We start from the raw sequence: 17,140 nt of genomic DNA on the forward strand, positions 1-17,140 counted from the left end.
TATATATATATATATATATATATATATATATATATATATATATATTATATATAATATAAATATATATATATATATATATATATATATATATATATATATATATATATATATTATATATATATATATATATATATATATATATATATATATATATATATATATATATATATATATATTATATATATATATATATATATATATATATATATATATATATATATATATATATATATATATATACAATAGCCAGTTATAAATAATAGTCTCTACTGAGTAAATGTACGAAGTGCGAGAACTGGATAAGCGATACAAAACTCGATTCTAGAACTACGACTTTAACGTTCTGCGGTGGTGTAACGGGAACACATCTGAATCCGTGGGGCAACGCCTACAGAGTCGTAATGGCGAAGACCAAAGGCGTGTTGGCGCCTGCAGAGCGATCACCAGCGATGCTAGAGCGTATCATCGAGGGACTCTTTCCACGACACGAGCCAAATCCTTGGCCTCCGGTTGCTGAGTCTCACGTCCGACGTTCCAGTATCTCAGACACAGACCAGGGATGGTCGGCCAACCTGCCGGGCATCCAATCCGTGAGAGACGGCAGCCGTGCAGAGGTTTGTGGAGGAGGTAAGGGTTACGAATGAGGAACTCATCGTGATCGCCAACTCCCTAAAGGTGAGCAAGGCACCGGGACCGGATGGAATCCCGAACTTGGCCATCAGGACGGCCATGAAAGTGGCCCCCGATCTATTTCGAGCAGTCATGCAGAAGTGCCTGGATGACTGCCTCTTTCCGGACAGGTGGAAGCGACAGAGATTGGTGCTGTTGCCGAAGGCTGGGAAACCGCCAGGGGACCCATCGGCATACAGACCTATCTGTCTGCTGGACACTACGGGCAAGGTGCTTGAGAGGATTATCCTCAACAGACTGGTGAAGTACACAGAGGGTGTCTGGCAAGTAACCAGTTCGGCTTCCGGAAAGGTAGATCCACGCTGGATGCTATTCTCTCTGTCACCAAGACGGCAGAGGTAGCACTCCAGCGTAAGAGTTGGGGCATTCGCTATTGCGCAATCGTCACGCTTGACGTGAAGAATGCATTCAATAGCGCCAGTTGGGACTCCATAGCGCTCGCGCTAAGGAGCATCCACGTACCGGTGTCGTTGTACAAGATTTTGGAAAATTATTTCCAGAATCGGGTACTAGTTTACAACACGGAGGAGGGTCAGAAGTGCGTCCAAATCACCGCAGGGGTACCGCAAGGTTCCATCCTGGGCCCGGTGTTGTGGAATGTCATGTATGACGGGGTGTTGAAACTAAAGTTCCCTGTAGGGGTTGTGATCGTCGGTTTCGCAGACGACATCACGCTAGAGGTCTACGGCGAGTCGATCGAAGAGGTCGAGTTGACGGCCGCGCACTGCATACGCAAGGTCGAAGACTGGATGCACTCTAGGAAACTGGAGTTAGCGCACCATAAAACGGAGGTTACGGTTGTGAACAACCGCAAATTAGAGCAACAGGCGGTGGTCAGAGTCGGTGACTGCACCATTACCTCAAGGCGTTCCTTGAAGCTCTTGGGGGTTATGGTTGACGATAAGCTCACATTTAAGAGTCACGTCAACTATGCCTGTAAGAGGGCTTCAACGGCCGCTGCAGGACTATCTCGAATGATGTCCAATAGCTCAGCGGTATATGGCAGCAAGCAAGGTTTGTACAGCCGCCTCTCAAATAGTTTTTAGAATTGCAAAACAGGCGACAGGTTGACCACCGACACGCCAGTGTTAGCTAACGGCCAGTCTCCAGGTTAGTTAGCTAAGTTAGCAAAGAGATCTATAGAACCAAGAGGGTGCACAGAGCACAAAAGCCGCTCCCCGAAGCAATACCTAGCGGTGGTCCCGGGGAGTATTATGGGGCTGGAGACTGGAGGGGTTTTAGTGGGTCCGGTCACTGATTCAAACCAACCCCACACTCCCTGAGGTTGGTCACCTCAGGGGTTTGGATGCAAATTTCCCCTCCACCTGAAACAAAAAAAAAAAAAATATATATATATATATATATATATATATATATATATATATATATATATATATATATATATATATACATATATATATATATATATATATATATATATATATATATATATATATATATATATATATATATATATATATATATATATATATTATATATATATATATATATATATATATATATATATATATATATATATATATAATTTTTAATTTAAGGAGTAAATGTAGTAATGAAGATAGAAAATTAAACTAACTGAAAATATGATTGTAGAAACTACAAAAAATATAGTTCAGCAGGTGGGACTCGAACCCACAACTTCCAATCTCCGGTCAGATGTTATTATATATATATATATATATATATATATATATATATATATATATATATATATATATATATATATATATATATATATATATATATATATATATATATATATATATATATATATATATATATATATATATATATATATATATACAATAGCCAGTTATAAATAATAGTCTCTACTGAGTAAATGTACGAAGTGCGAGAACTGGATAAGCGATACAAAACTCGATTCTAGAACTACGACTTTAACGTTCTGCGGTGGTGTAACGGGAACACATCTGACCGGAGATTGGAAGTTGTGGGTTCGAGTCCCACCTGCTGAACTATATTTTTCGTAGTTTCTACAATCATATTTTCAGTTAGTTTAATTTTCTATCTTCATTACTACATTTACTCCTTAAATTAAAAATTAAAAATAGCATGACTTTGCTTAGAGTCGAAAAAAGAAAAGTAAAAATGTTTGTGACGCAAGCCGATGTTGCTGCTGGTAGAGATGGCAACTTACTGGCACGTTTCTATCTCTCACACTGAGAAGTCATTCCAACTTCCACTGAGGGTGTTGAAACAATAGCCAGCTATAAATAGTAGTCTCTACTGAGTAAATGTACGAAGTGCGAGAATTGGATAAGCGATACAAAACTCGATTCTAGAACTACGACTTTAACGTTCTGCGGTGGTGTAACGGGAACACATCTGACCGGAGATTGGAAGTTGTGGGTTCGAGTCCCACCCTGCTGAACTATATTTTTTGTAGTTTCTACAATCATATTTTCAGTTAGTTTAATTTTCTATCTTCATTACTACTACATTTACTCCTTAAATTAAAAATTATATATATATATATATATATATATATATATATATATATATATATATATATATATATATATATATATATATATATATATATATATATATATATATATATATATATATATATATATGTATATATATATATATATATATATATATATATATATATATATATATATATTTTTTTTTTTTGTTTCAGGTGGAGGGGAAATTTGCATCCAAACCCCTGAGGTGACCAACCTCAGGGAGTGTGGGGTTGGTTTGAATCAGTGACCGGACCCACTAAAACCCCTCCAGTCTCCAGCCCATAATACTCCCCGGGACCACCGCTAGGTATTGCTTCGGGGAGCGGCTTTTGTGCTCTGTGCACCCTCTTGGTTCTATAGATCTCTTTGCTAACTTAGCTAACTAACATGGAGACTGGCCGTTAGCTAACACTGGCGTGTCGGTGGTCAACCTGTCGCCTGTTTTGCAATTCTAAAACTATTTGAGAGGCGGCTGTACAAACCGCCCTCCAAATGTTTGGGTCTTTACACATCCTCCGAACTAGGTTGTCCGGAGTGGTGTCTGGCCCGCTCACTACCATCATGTCGCTCCGCGCATGCACAAAACGAGGGCACACGAAGAAGACATGCTCAGCAGTTTCTTCCGCATCCGCGCACTCGGGACACATGGGGGACCCCGCATGCCCGAATCTGTGTAGATACTGCCTGAAGCAACCATGACCTGACAGAATCTGTGTCAAGTGGAAGTTAACTTCTCCATGGCGCCTCCCGACCCATCCGGATACGTCCGGAATAAGTCGATGCGTTCATCTACCCTTTGCGGAATTGGACCATTCCTGCTGCCATCTGATCATCGAGAATGACCTTCTGGTGCCTCGTATACCCCTTGTGTCACGTTGATCGAAGCATTCTACGTCCTCCTTAATGGCTATGCTGATAGGCATCATGCCGGACAGGACGCAGATTGCGTCGTATGACACTGTACGGTACGCGCTCACAACCCTCAGGCACATGAGCCTGTAGGTACTTTCCAGTTTTCGACGATGACTGTTGGTACCTAACGCTTTGGACCACGCTGGCCCACCATACCTAAGTATGGACGAAACCACGCTGGCAAGAAGTTTACGCTTGCTGCCATATACCGCTGAGCTATTGGACATCATTCGAGATAGTCCTGCAGCGGCCGTTGAAGCCCTCTTACAGGCATAGTCGACGTGACTCTTAAATGTGAGCTTATCGTCAACCATAACCCCCAAGAGCTTCAAGGAACGCCTTGAGGTAATGGTGCAGTCACCGACTCTGACCACCGCCTGTTGCTCTAATTTGCGGTTGTTCACAACCGTAACCTCCGTTTTATGGTGCGCTAACTCCAGTTTCCTAGAGTGCATCCAGTCTTCGACCTTGCGTATGCAGTGCGCGGCCGTCAACTCGACCTCTTCGATCGACTCGCCGTAGACCTCTAGCGTGATGTCGTCTGCGAAACCGACGATCACAACCCCTACAGGGAACTTTAGTTTCAACACCCCGTCATACATGACATTCCACAACACCGGGCCCAGGATGGAACCTTGCGGTACCCCTGCGGTGATTGGGACGCACTTCTGACCCTCCTCCGTGTTGTAAACTAGTACCCGATTCTGGAAATAATTTTCCAAAATCTTGTACAACGACACCGGTACGTGGATGCTCCTAAGCGCGAGCGCTATGGAGTCCCAACTGGCGCTATTGAATGCATTCTTCACGTCAAGCGTGACGATTGCGCAATAGCGAATGCCCCAACTCTTACGCTGGAGTGCTACCTCTGCCGTCTTGGTGACAGAGAGAATAGCATCCAGCGTGGATCTACCTTTCCGGAAGCCGAACTGGTTACTTGCCAGACACCCTCTGTGTACTTCACCAGTCTGTTGAGGATAATCCTCTCAAGCACCTTGCCCGTAGTGTCCAGCAGACAGATAGGTCTGTATGCCGATGGGTCCCCTGGCGGTTTCCCAGCCTTCGGCAACAGCACCAATCTCTGTCGCTTCCACCTGTCCGGAAAGAGGCAGTCATCCAGGCACTTCTGCATGACTGCTCGAAATAGATCGGGGGCCACTTTCATGGCCGTCCTGATGGCCAAGTTCGGGATTCCATCCGGTCCCGGTGCCTTGCTCACCTTTAGGGAGTTGGCGATCACGATGAGTTCCTCATTCGTAACCCTTACCTCCTCCACAACCTCTGCACGGCTGCCGTCTCTCACGGATTGGATGCCCGGCAGGTTGGCCGACCATCCCTGGTCTGTGTCTGAGATACTGGAACGTCGGACGTGAGACTCAGCAACCGGAGGCCAAGGATTTGGCTCGTGTCGTGGAAAGAGTCCCTCGATGATACGCTCTAGCATCGCTGGTGATCGCTCTGCAGGCGCCAACACGCCTTTGGTCTTCGCCATTACGACTCTGTAGGCGTTGCCCCACGGATTCGTATTGGCACTCGCGCATAGCCTATCGAAGCAGGCCCTTTTACTCGCCTTTATCGCACTTTTAAGCGCCGATCTTGCAGATCCGAGTACTACACGGCGCTCTACCCTCTGTGCATCGGTACGTGCACGTTGCAACATCCGTCTTGCACGGAGGCACGCGCTACGGAGGTCCGCTATCGCGTCGGTCCACCAGTATACCGGTGACTTACCATTCCTAGGTTGGCGGGTCCTAGGCATGGTGGCGTCGCACGCCCGCGATAATGTGGCAACTAATTGGTCAGCACTCGGGCGGAGCCAACTGCCCCCCTCGCGCTCTCTTCTCATTGCTTCTGCAAATACCTCGGCATCGAAATGCGATGTCTTCCACCCGCGGACGGTCGGAGTATTGGCTCTACCCGTCGCCTGCCGCCTCACGTTCTGGACTACGCTATAGCAGACCGACTGGTGGTCACTATAGGTGTAGCCATCGTCTACCCTCCAGTTCACGATCAGTCCTGGGCTGGAGAACGTCACGTCGATGATCGACTCCGCACCATTTCTGCTAAATGTACACTTGGTTCCAACGTTGGCCAGATCTAGGTTGAGCTTTGCCAAAGCTTCCAACAAGATCTGACCCCTCCGGTTCGTGCGGCGGCTTCCCCACTCAACAGCCCAAGCGTTGAAGTCGCCCGCCACTACTAAGGGTGTTAGTCCCGTCAGCTCCATAGATAACAAATCGACCATCTGGGTGAACCTTTCGATAGACCAACGCGGCGGAGCATAACAACTGCAGTAGAACACTCCGTCCACCTTGGCAACCGCGTATCCTTCATTTGAGGGTGACACAACCTCCTGAACCGGAAACTTGCTGGTCGTGCATATGGCCGCCGTACTGGACTTATCTGCAACCCAATTACCGTTTCCGGGAGGAATGCAGTAGGGGTCCGATACGATTGCGATGTCCGACCGCGACTCAGACGCTGCTTGGTATAACAGCTGCTGTGCCGCATAGCAATGGTTCAGATTCAATTGTGTCACCCTCACGCCCGTGGTTTCGTGGCCGCCTTACCGGCTGGGCACCGTGGGCCTCCCATAAAGTGCTTGGCGTCCCGTTTTCCAGTACATACCAAGCACTTGGGAGGCTCCCCGCAGTCTTTAGCTTTATGGCCAGCACCACCACAACGCCTACATAACTGGCTCCTATCGGGCCCCTTGCAGGTCCAGGACTTGTGTCCTCCCTCGAAACACCTGAAGCAAACGTCCGGCTGCTGGAGTATGCTCAGGGGACATACTGACCAGCCAACCTTAAGTTTGGCTGTCTTCAGGGCCAGAGTTGCATCGGCCGATGCAAGCCGGAAAGTGGCCACCTGGGTCCCCGCTGGACCCTTTCGGAGGCGAATTACCTCAGTGGCTACTTCCACTCCGCACTTCTCCTTGAGGGCCTGTGCAATATATATATATATATATATATATATATATATATATATATATATATATATATATATATATATATATATATATATATATATATATATATATATATATATATATATATATATATATATATATATATATATATATATATATATATATATATATATATATATATAACTGGCCCGACCCGTACCCGACTCATCGAAAATTTTCAAACCCGTACCCGACCCGAACCCGAAAAATATCTATTCCAACTACCCGTACCCGACCCGTACCCGATAGAAAAAAACGCCGAAATTGCCGGTACCCGACCCGTACCCGACCCGTCCTGGATTTTTTTCAAATTTTTTTATTTCAAAATGCCTGGGTACCTCGCACATTTAATGCACTGATTGTCATATGTGGTTTCGCGAGATGATGGCCGGAGCTAGGCTAGAACCGAGTGTGCGTGTGAGCGAATGATAATGAACCCAGAGTTTCAGGCGGGTGGTCCACTATAAGGAATCGGTCCACTATGAAAAGTGCATGTCTGGTAAAGTTTAATATAAACGACGAGTTTTATAAACACATTAAAGGGCAAACGAATTTTAAAAGGTCCAAATTAATATAGTTTATAACTTGAGAAAAATTTGATAATTCACTGCATTTGCCAAAAACCTGTAATTTTGAGTATAGATTCGGTGTCATTGATTAATTCTAAAAATCGGTAAAAAACAGATATTTTTGCACATGCGGCATCCTTACTCACAGTACAAACCAAGACTATGGTATCGCTGTCAAATCTCAAATATTTGTTCCGTACTAAATATCTCAATGCACAGTGGGAAAGCGCTGGCCATCAAAACAAATGTTTAAACGTCAGCTGTTTCATAATATTTTTCCATTATTGCTATAACATTTAAATGCTTGAGTCCAAAATTTGGGTGCAATATCATAAAATTTGATTTTTTTATAACTTTACAAAACTCGGCATACTGACGTTTTTTGACATATTTGAAAAAAATATATATCATTACTTTGAAACGCTCTGCAGCTTGTTTTTTTTTTTTTGGCCTCGAAAAAAAGATGATTTGTAGTTAGTTTTTATTACCTATTATAATATATAATATTGTTTTAATTTTTATAAAAACAATTTTTTTGTGAAATTTGGTTGATTTAAGGAGTTGTGCAAAAACTACGTAAGCTGTTATTGTAAACAGGACGCCCTGTGGCGTTGCTTGTGGTTAAAGATCATATTATTCTGTTTAGTAAAAAAGTGAGGGGAAAAGTGCTAAAAAATCATGAGAAATGAAGTCACGTGCTTTATGAATGTCCTCAAATAAAAAGTGGAATGGAGATTCGTGTTCAGCACCCCAAAATTAAGTATATACCATATTTTTGTTGTGTTTATCGACACTTTTTACTTGGCAAGCATTTGTATTAAGTCGCCCCATTGTGCAATGCTCGGCGGTTTTCCTGACAGTTATGAAAAAAGCCCGACAAAAATTCCATTTAAATCAAAACCGTTGCAGGAAGAACTATTCAATCTAACATTGTAAAGCGATAGCATGATGTCATTCCCTTGGTGCATAGACTGCCGACAACTGTCAGAATAGGTATTGGGCGATCTCTCGTTGAGTGATGATGGGCGATTTTCTCACCGATCTTACCGATTATCAACATTAAGAAAACACCCAGGCTTGAAAAGTTAATAATTAAATTCTCACAATGGACGAAAATTGAATTACCCGTACCCGACCCGAACCCGAAGCCTTGGTTTTTTAATTACCCGTACCCGACCCGAACCCGTAAAATATTTTTTGGCGTTATCCGAAACCCGACCTGAACCCGTTGGGTACGGGTCGGGTACGGGTTTCGGGTAAAAATACCCGTACCCGACCATCTCTACTGTACACTAAACAGTTGGCTGCGAAGTCTGTGTTTAAAGAAACTGAAGGTCAAGTTTCGAATCGGAATGTAGCACCAAGGCTTTGCTCTTAATAACAAAATATGACAAAATTGTCAATAATAGCAAAAATGCGGAAATGACAAAAATTATCACAAAATAAAAACTATAAAAATCATTATGGAAACAGTGAAGATAACGAAAAAATCAAATTGAAAAGCGTGAAAAAACGACGAAACTACCAAATGTAGAATATTTGAAGAGGTTGTTTATAAGACACGACCGAAAGATTGCCGTAGAATCACGACAGCTTGTCTTATGTCAATGTATTTTTTGCAATGGACTTTGGAATACTCTCGAATGGGGTTAATCATTTTAATGGTGTGATGCGGTAAATTTCATTATTAATTCTTTTTCTCTCTCATTTTATTTGTTGATTGGTAACCTTGAAGACAAGCGTTGATTTGGGATTGCCATTCACCGATAACATGGGATGATTGTAGTTCTCTTGTTGTTTTTCATTCCACACACACTGCAAGCAAGCAAACAAAACGATCAATCACACAGGCTACCAGCTTACTCACAGCTATTAGCAGCAAATGACTGGGAGCAAATAGGACGCGACATTCCGGACAACACTACTAGCATGTCCGGACATGTTTTGCAATGCTGTGCAGTGCTACTGTCCTTCGGTTGGTTCGTCTACTGTGGAACATTGAGATCGAATGAGTCGCTCGCTCAGCATTACTGCGCTAAAATTAACTGCTGCTCTGCCGACTATGGCAGTTTTCAGTTAGTCAACCGTCTTCCTGCTGCAGTAATCGGTTATACAATGAAGACAAAATTTCTGCATGCTAGCTTTCATACGTGACTACTGAGAGTCAAACTTACGGTAGGCGTGTCTTTTTGGACTAGAGCGAGTGAAACAATAACAATGAAAAATCGGTTAGCATCGGATGTGCCAGCGAAGAACGCCTTGTTTCGAAACATGCGATAAACAAGACTCAACATTTATTAATAGTACAACAGTTAGCATCACAGAATCACATTTTATCTGCATTTTGGTGTTCGCATATCTAATTTTCTGATCGATTGCTGTATGTTTTTAAATAAAAATCCGCTGGAAACTGACTGAGTTTTGAGCATTTGAAAGTAAACAATTATCGTGACGTTCCCGATGTTTTCGGTTTTTGAAGTTGTACCCCTATACATATATGTTGCCGCAATTCTAATTCTACGTCGAAAAACAATTCGAAGGCCATTTAGTCGAACATCGATTTCCTAATCATTAATGATTTCTGTTTATATTTAATGTATTCACGGCATCTTTCTTATAATGTTGGGGAGCTCGTAACCTCGAAGGGTTTTTTTTATTCTCAGGCTCCTCTCCATCCCCACACTTTGACCATTCACTCTTGCCAGAATTTAAAAAAGTCAGATTCAACACGCAAGTGAGGCATTCCATAATAAATGTATAAAAATTTATATTTATTTCAACATGTCATTTCGGATTTCTCTGGTACTTTTTACAGTCGGTGCTTTTGATAAAGAGGTCATTTTATGATGTCTATTTTTCAAGTTGACCCAAGACCACTGTTTCAAAAGGACCTATCCAAAAATGTGACTGTTTGTTTGTTTGATTGAAATAGTGTCTTGGGCAAACTTGTAGTTAGTAAAGTTGTAGTTCTAAGTGTTGTAGTGTAATTTTTCTAGAAAAAATATATACACCTTAAATTTTTTTTCTTGTTGTGCCAACTTTTACATAATGTCACAAAATATTAAAAATCTCAAAAAGTACCTTTTTTAGAAATATAATTTTTACACATCGAAGATAACACTACAATCTCAAAATTTGGTCAAAATTTGATGTTGAAATAAGAAAAAAAAGTCATTTTTTCTCATGCCAAAATGGTTTTTTCTTTAATTTATTTTGTGTCGTCAGCAAATAATACTTTTGTCGCTCCACAAAAAATATACACCGTAAAAAAACTGTTCTTGGGAAATATGTTGAAAAAATCTTTATAAATTAAATGTCTCCCAAAGTCCACTTTCTTAAAATCTGGGGTTTTTCTACGAAATATACGCATTATTATGCTTTTTTGATTTGTTAAACAAAATGTTTTTTGAACGACGAAATTATTATCCACATTTTTGACGAATAAACTATACCTATTACATAAACCGTTTGGAAGCCAAAAAGGTTTTTTATCATTAATCGGCATTTTTTATCACCGGGACATCAAAGTTTGGTATTATCTCCTGAGCCGAGTATCTTTAATTGACAAAACTATTTTTGGCGTCTGAACCGTTTTATTGATCAGTATAGGGTATTTTGCAAAGTTTTAGATAGTAATTTTGTTCTTCAAAAAAACATGTATATACATACTCCATAAAAAAACCTGAAAAAAGTTTGTGTTTTTTTTCATAAAATTCATTTTTTTTTTGATTTTTATTTTGCCATGTTGAAACGAACAATAATGTTTAGCTAACAATATGTAATTTTTGTAGAAAAAAACTCAGATCTTTGAGTCAAACGAAACGTTTTTTGATATTTAATATTTTATTTATCAGTCACATTTTGGATAGGTCCGCTTGAAACAGCGGTCGTGAGCCAATATGAACAATTCTAGATAAACATTTCAAAAAGTCCTATCTGCTTTAATCGTTTTTTCGGAGCGTCTTTTCATTATGGTAATGGTTCAGATTTAGTAACTCTTTCAAGCGTGGTTTTCGTTCAGAAAGCTAGAGTGATCCCTTCGCTATCAACTTGTGTAAATAACGTGTCATATAAGGTGTTTAAAAAGTTTTGGTGATTGAATGAAAGCGATCGATCAAAAAATCGATCAAAGCAGATAGGACCTTTTGAAATGTTTCTCTAGAATTGACATCATAATATGACCTCTTCATCAAAAACAAAAAACTGTGCAAAGTTCCAGTGACATCTGAAATGATTGCTTCTATTTGCAAAGTAGCGTGGACTGCCTCAGTAAAATAAGTACATCTAGTGCATCAGGCAAATTATAATTTACGATACTAGGCTTGGCAGGAGTTACTAACAAGGCGCGGGTAAGGAGAACAGTAAATTGAGGAATAGGGTAGGACAGTATAAAAAATATAAAAACCTGTTATTTCCACGGTGAAAAAAGTACCCCTGCCTTTCCGTAACAGTCGTTAGAGATGCAGAGATGAACTCGATCTCTGGCACCACTCTTATATTCCTCCCCTAGCCGAACGTAAGAACGTAGCCGGCGCCATTATCGATCTTAAAAAAAAGAAGAAGAATTGTTGTACATTCAAGATAGTAAATTAATCCCAATTTAGGCATTTTACGGTGGTTCTTTGTGCAACGTCACTAGCTCAGACCGACTTTTAAATGAAATGGTGCTCGTCAGAAATGACTTTCTCAATTTTCGAGTATTACAGAATCCGTGAAACTAGATAGATTGTTACTATAAACTGCAGTAATGTTTCGATAATATTCGAGATTCAGCACATTGTTATTTCTTGAATTTATTCAATTTTCAAATCTCGCAATACTGAATATATTTTTACAAGATAAAAAATCATTCGCGATAGTCAAGAAATCTCACTAAATTTTAGTCTCAAAAAAATATAACTAATGTTTATTGGTATACTCAGATTCATAGAATTACTGGTGATACCTGCTGATCGGCAGTGCACCCACGAATGGTAAAAAAACACTTTTCCCGTGGTCAATTACGCACAGTTGATTGATCGAATAATTAGATACACAGAGTTGGTGAGAAAAACCGGGGGACAAACAAAAACCAAGGGCGGTGATAGGACCCCAATCATCATCATTATCAGAGTTGGTAAACTCAATTACTGGTACGGATTTTCTACACCCAACGTGCGATAATGTGACGCGAGAGCAGTATTAACTGCTTTGCTGTATTTTCTATGCTGTTCTCTGTCAAAGTATTAATTCGATTTGTGTTGCTGATTGAGACGTGTACAACCGAGTGGGATGGAGAAATTGATTGCTTTAATTTTCTCTCATTGCAGGAATTCTACAAACTACTTATTCGATCGATAAATCATCGCATTGACATTAGGGGTGATGGTTTGGATTCAGGAATTAGCGATCGCTACACAACGTGTGAGTTAGGTAGTGTGAGGTTGTTCATGGGTGTTTCCTTGTGTCGGAAAGAAGAAACGAAACGTTAGTAAATTACAGTCCCACAGCAAATTGAATTTCATTTTTCAAAAAGAATTTTTCGCCTTTGCGATGCAATCGTCGAAATTGGTGGTCGAGAGAGGAAATAAAAACACCAATTAAAGTTTACAGGCAAGTGCCCGTTTCGTTCAGTAGTGAAGTGTATGTCCCGTTGAACAGTGCTCGTGAAAAATAATAATTCACCGAAGTGCTAATTTCTTGTTGGCTGTGAGAAAAAGTGGTTTAACCGATGTGCGTCATTCGGTGGCTCCGACGGAATCACCTTTCGTTACACTAGTCGAGGGGCGTAGTGGTGACGATGCCACTGCAATATTTCTTAGTGTCCTGGCAAACGCAACGACCGCAAAAACGACGACCTCCGCGCTGCTGAACGCACTCAGCGAGTCCGCAGCAAGCTTCTTCACCGGGGGCATCAACGCCTCCCAACTGAGCCGCCGTCCGGAATCGAACGGTTCTTCGGGTGGCGTTGACAGTGCTGATTATGTCGGCGGACTCGGTCAAGCGGTCCTAAACGCAACCAGTCAGGCGCTAGAGGATGCGTTCGCCAACAGTAGCAGCAGCAGCAGTAGCGATAGCAACAGCAGCGGCTACAACCAGTCGTACAACGAAATGCCGCAGATTCCGGAGTATATCCGGGCGACATCGATGGTGTTCTGCATCATTATAATGTGCCTGGGGGTCATCGGTAACATCATGGTAGGTATAGAAATTAACGTACCAATCTCTTTTCATAGAACTCGGCATACTGTTGCTAGTTTGATAATTGCTTATGCAAAAGAATCAATTAACCTATTAAAAAACCAAAAATTACTAACTTCACTGTTACAGGTTCCCATCGTCATACTGAAGACGAAAGATATGCGCAACTCGACCAACATTTTCCTGACGAATCTGAGTATTGCTGACTTACTGGTACTGCTGGTCTGTACCCCGACGGTGCTGGTGGAAGTGAACTCCCCGCCCGAAGTATGGGTACTCGGAGAGGAAATGTGTAAGTATAAACCATACCGCAAACGAGAAACCTAGTATAAACTATTGATATCAACTGTTCGAACCAATAATGCTCGCGCGGTGGCAGTACTCATCACCATCCAAGTGTCGTATTGCTATCAAAGCGACGCGGCCCTAATTGTATGCAATTTAGGTGAAATTAATTCTACCAGCAGAGCGGTTGTGGGGAGCAGTGCGCGAGACAACGTAATTGTTTCACCTTCAGGCTGTCTGCTAATCACGCCAATCGTCCCTCTTTTCGGTAGACAACGAATGTGTCGATGTCGAAGGAACACACGGTTCTATATTGCAGCAATTACCGAAACGGCAACTGCCGGCCGCTTTCAGCTCCAACTGCACTACGAAAAGCTTTAATTAACAATTTCATTATAAAAAACTACCGTTGTCACTTGTTCACTTCGTGCAGTTACTGCTCGGATGGGGTTCCGGTTTGGTTGTACGTAGGCTCTTGGTTGTTCTTCGTGCGATTGGTTCTGGGCTTGACAAAAATTTAATAACAGTAGCAACGATACTGTTATCAGAAACCGGTTATTAACCAGACCAGCTTGTACAGCATGGCAGCGTGGCTTCCATTTGAAAGATTAGAACTAAACCACCTAAAAAGTTTCCGATACAAACCACAATGACATAACCCTCTTTTTGGTAAAGCTGGTTTACAAAACATTAATTAAATTACCTTTATTTTTGTTCTGTATAATTGTTGTCTTTAATTTTCAATTGCGATGGATAACTGAGATTAAATGCTTATTTACAATTACAAATAAACTATAGAAATGACTAAAATGACTTATGTCATCACGAATATATTTTCATGCCATGAAAAAAAAAACCATCACTATCCATGCATTACCAATTTGCTACTGCTGAAAAGCGAGTAGACCTATATTCATGTAATCATGCATCATCAATCACAAAAAAACGAGAACTTAATTCATTCACAAGCAATAATTTGATGAATGATTCTGGATTATAAAAGGCATAACCGTTCAATTTCAAACCATAAATATAAATCCTGAAACTGAGGTTTCAAATATTTTATTGCCTAGATGCCAGATCGTTATAATTGTCTGCATCTGCGCTTCTCAATAATAGCTTTGAATCTGGCGAATAGAAAGTAGGGGAACAACAGACAACACGGACAGGGCGGGCGAGATGGGCCATTGCTCATTTTTATATGAAACCATTGAAATTAACACAATTACATACCAACAGGATTCTGGAAGTTTCGAGATATTATGTAAATTGAAACAATAGTTAGTTATTTGAGACTTAATCATAATGATCTCACCCTTAACAGCAAAGCAATGTGATGTAGTTTGCGCCGTGACGAATTTAAGCTTCTGCTGTGGTAAAACTCCAGAAAAATATAGCTTTCAATGACATTGTAATGATTAAGCATATATGAAACATGTGGGTAAAGATAGTTTAGCGAAAATATCTTTTTTTTTGTAAATCATAGTGATCCAAAAAATTGTTAGCCTCTTGGGCAAGAGGTCAGTTGTGTGGGCAAAATGGGCAATCTGAGGAAGCGACGATAGCACCATTTATTATTCCTTCTTTCAGCATTCCTGGCATGCGAAATGAAACCTAAAGTCATTAACTCTCATTTGAAATAAAAATCATCATTAGAAACGTTGTTAAAATCTTTAAATATGCTACATGTTAAGGATGTGAATGATTCCATCTGCGCAGCGGACGGTAAGCGTTAAGAACCAGTTCGCGAGAACCTCAACCACCTTCCTAAGGGACGTTGTTCTGATGTTCTCAGATTCAGCTGAAACTTTCAGCATTTGTTTGACAAGAAAAACTTCAGTGCTTTTCAGTCAGTTTCCAAATGATGCATCTGGATTTGATATCAAAAAAAAGTTGTTTTATAAAATGCTAATTTCGGGTTCTGTACTGTTTTCTGTAGAGGAAATAACATCCCGAAAATCGCCAAGTATTTTCCAAGAAAAATATTTATTTTCGTCATGTAAGGGGCCTTCCACATACCATGTGGACAGATTTTAAACGATTTTGATCCACTCCCCCCCCCCCCCCCCTTGGACAACTGCTCATATAAATTTTAAAAATTGTGTATGGACCGTGGACATTAGACATTCGAAAAAAATTCTTCAAGGAACGTTTCACTCCAAATGGCGTATCTTCTGGTAAAGTAAGTAGTTCTGGTAAGGTAGAGTGATTATCCAAAATTTCAGCAAAATCTATCAAATCTATCAGGAAATATAGTGATTTTAGTGTATTTGACGGTTTCTTGAAAAAAAAAACTTCTAGGGCCGTTTTACCCCATTTGGTACACTTGGCTTATACATGACATTAAAAAATTATTAACATTGAAAATTATACATGACAATTAAAAACATTGAAAACGCTATATTCAGATATTTTTTCTAGCGATGTTGAGAAGAGTAAGATGACAACTTTGAATTTAAAAAAAAATGATTTTTTTTTCGGCATGTTACCTCTTTGCCATATATTGTGACCATGCGTTTTGAAGTACTTTTAGTGTAAAATAATACCACAAATTTCCAGAAGAATCCATGGAATCTAGCAGGAGTTAATGCACTTTTTAGTATCTGGGCGTTTTTGGACATATAATTTTCAAGAGCTGTTTCACCCCACTAGACCTCAATTTTAAAAATTGAAATTTTGCAAAACTTCCTACCTTGAATAGACAAACAAACGCTGAAAATTTCAGCCCAATCGGAGAACATCAGAACAACATGCGGTTGCGCCTCTCGTGAACTGGCTGTTAAACACTTACTTTTTTGCGCAGTGCGTCGTCCCGTATAGCAAAGCAATTTGCTAGAGTATTTCGCAGGTCCGTCTTATCGGCAAAGCCGCACAGTGCACACTGTTTCCGAAACTGTGAAAACGTGATCGAAATTATGTTGACCCAAAAACAATGATTTTAGAGCTGTAACATCGTCAGCAAAGTTGTTCCATTAATTATTTTCCATGTTATAGAAGTTGCAATTCCATGATTAATCCACTAC

The 17,140-nt window shown here is 40.6% G+C and overlaps 1 protein-coding gene across 2 annotated transcripts in view; it reads left to right on the forward strand.

The window, feature by feature from the left end:
• Nucleotides 1-13,312: 13,312 nt before the first annotated feature.
• Nucleotides 13,313-17,140, forward strand: part of LOC129717504 (thyrotropin-releasing hormone receptor) — a 110,695-nt gene continuing 106,867 nt past the window's right edge. For both annotated transcript variants that reach the window (XM_055667449.1, XM_055667451.1), the window contains exons 1-2: nucleotides 13,313-13,829; nucleotides 13,962-14,124. In XM_055667449.1, the coding sequence (XP_055523424.1) occupies nucleotides 13,743-13,829; nucleotides 13,962-14,124 (250 nt within the window). In that variant the 5' untranslated portion in view covers nucleotides 13,313-13,742. The remainder of the gene's footprint in view (nucleotides 13,830-13,961; nucleotides 14,125-17,140) is intronic.

The sequence above is a fragment of the Wyeomyia smithii genome, chromosome 1, assembly GCF_029784165.1.
Source record: "Wyeomyia smithii strain HCP4-BCI-WySm-NY-G18 chromosome 1, ASM2978416v1, whole genome shotgun sequence".
In the NCBI taxonomy this organism is placed as follows: domain Eukaryota; kingdom Metazoa; phylum Arthropoda; class Insecta; order Diptera; family Culicidae; genus Wyeomyia; species Wyeomyia smithii.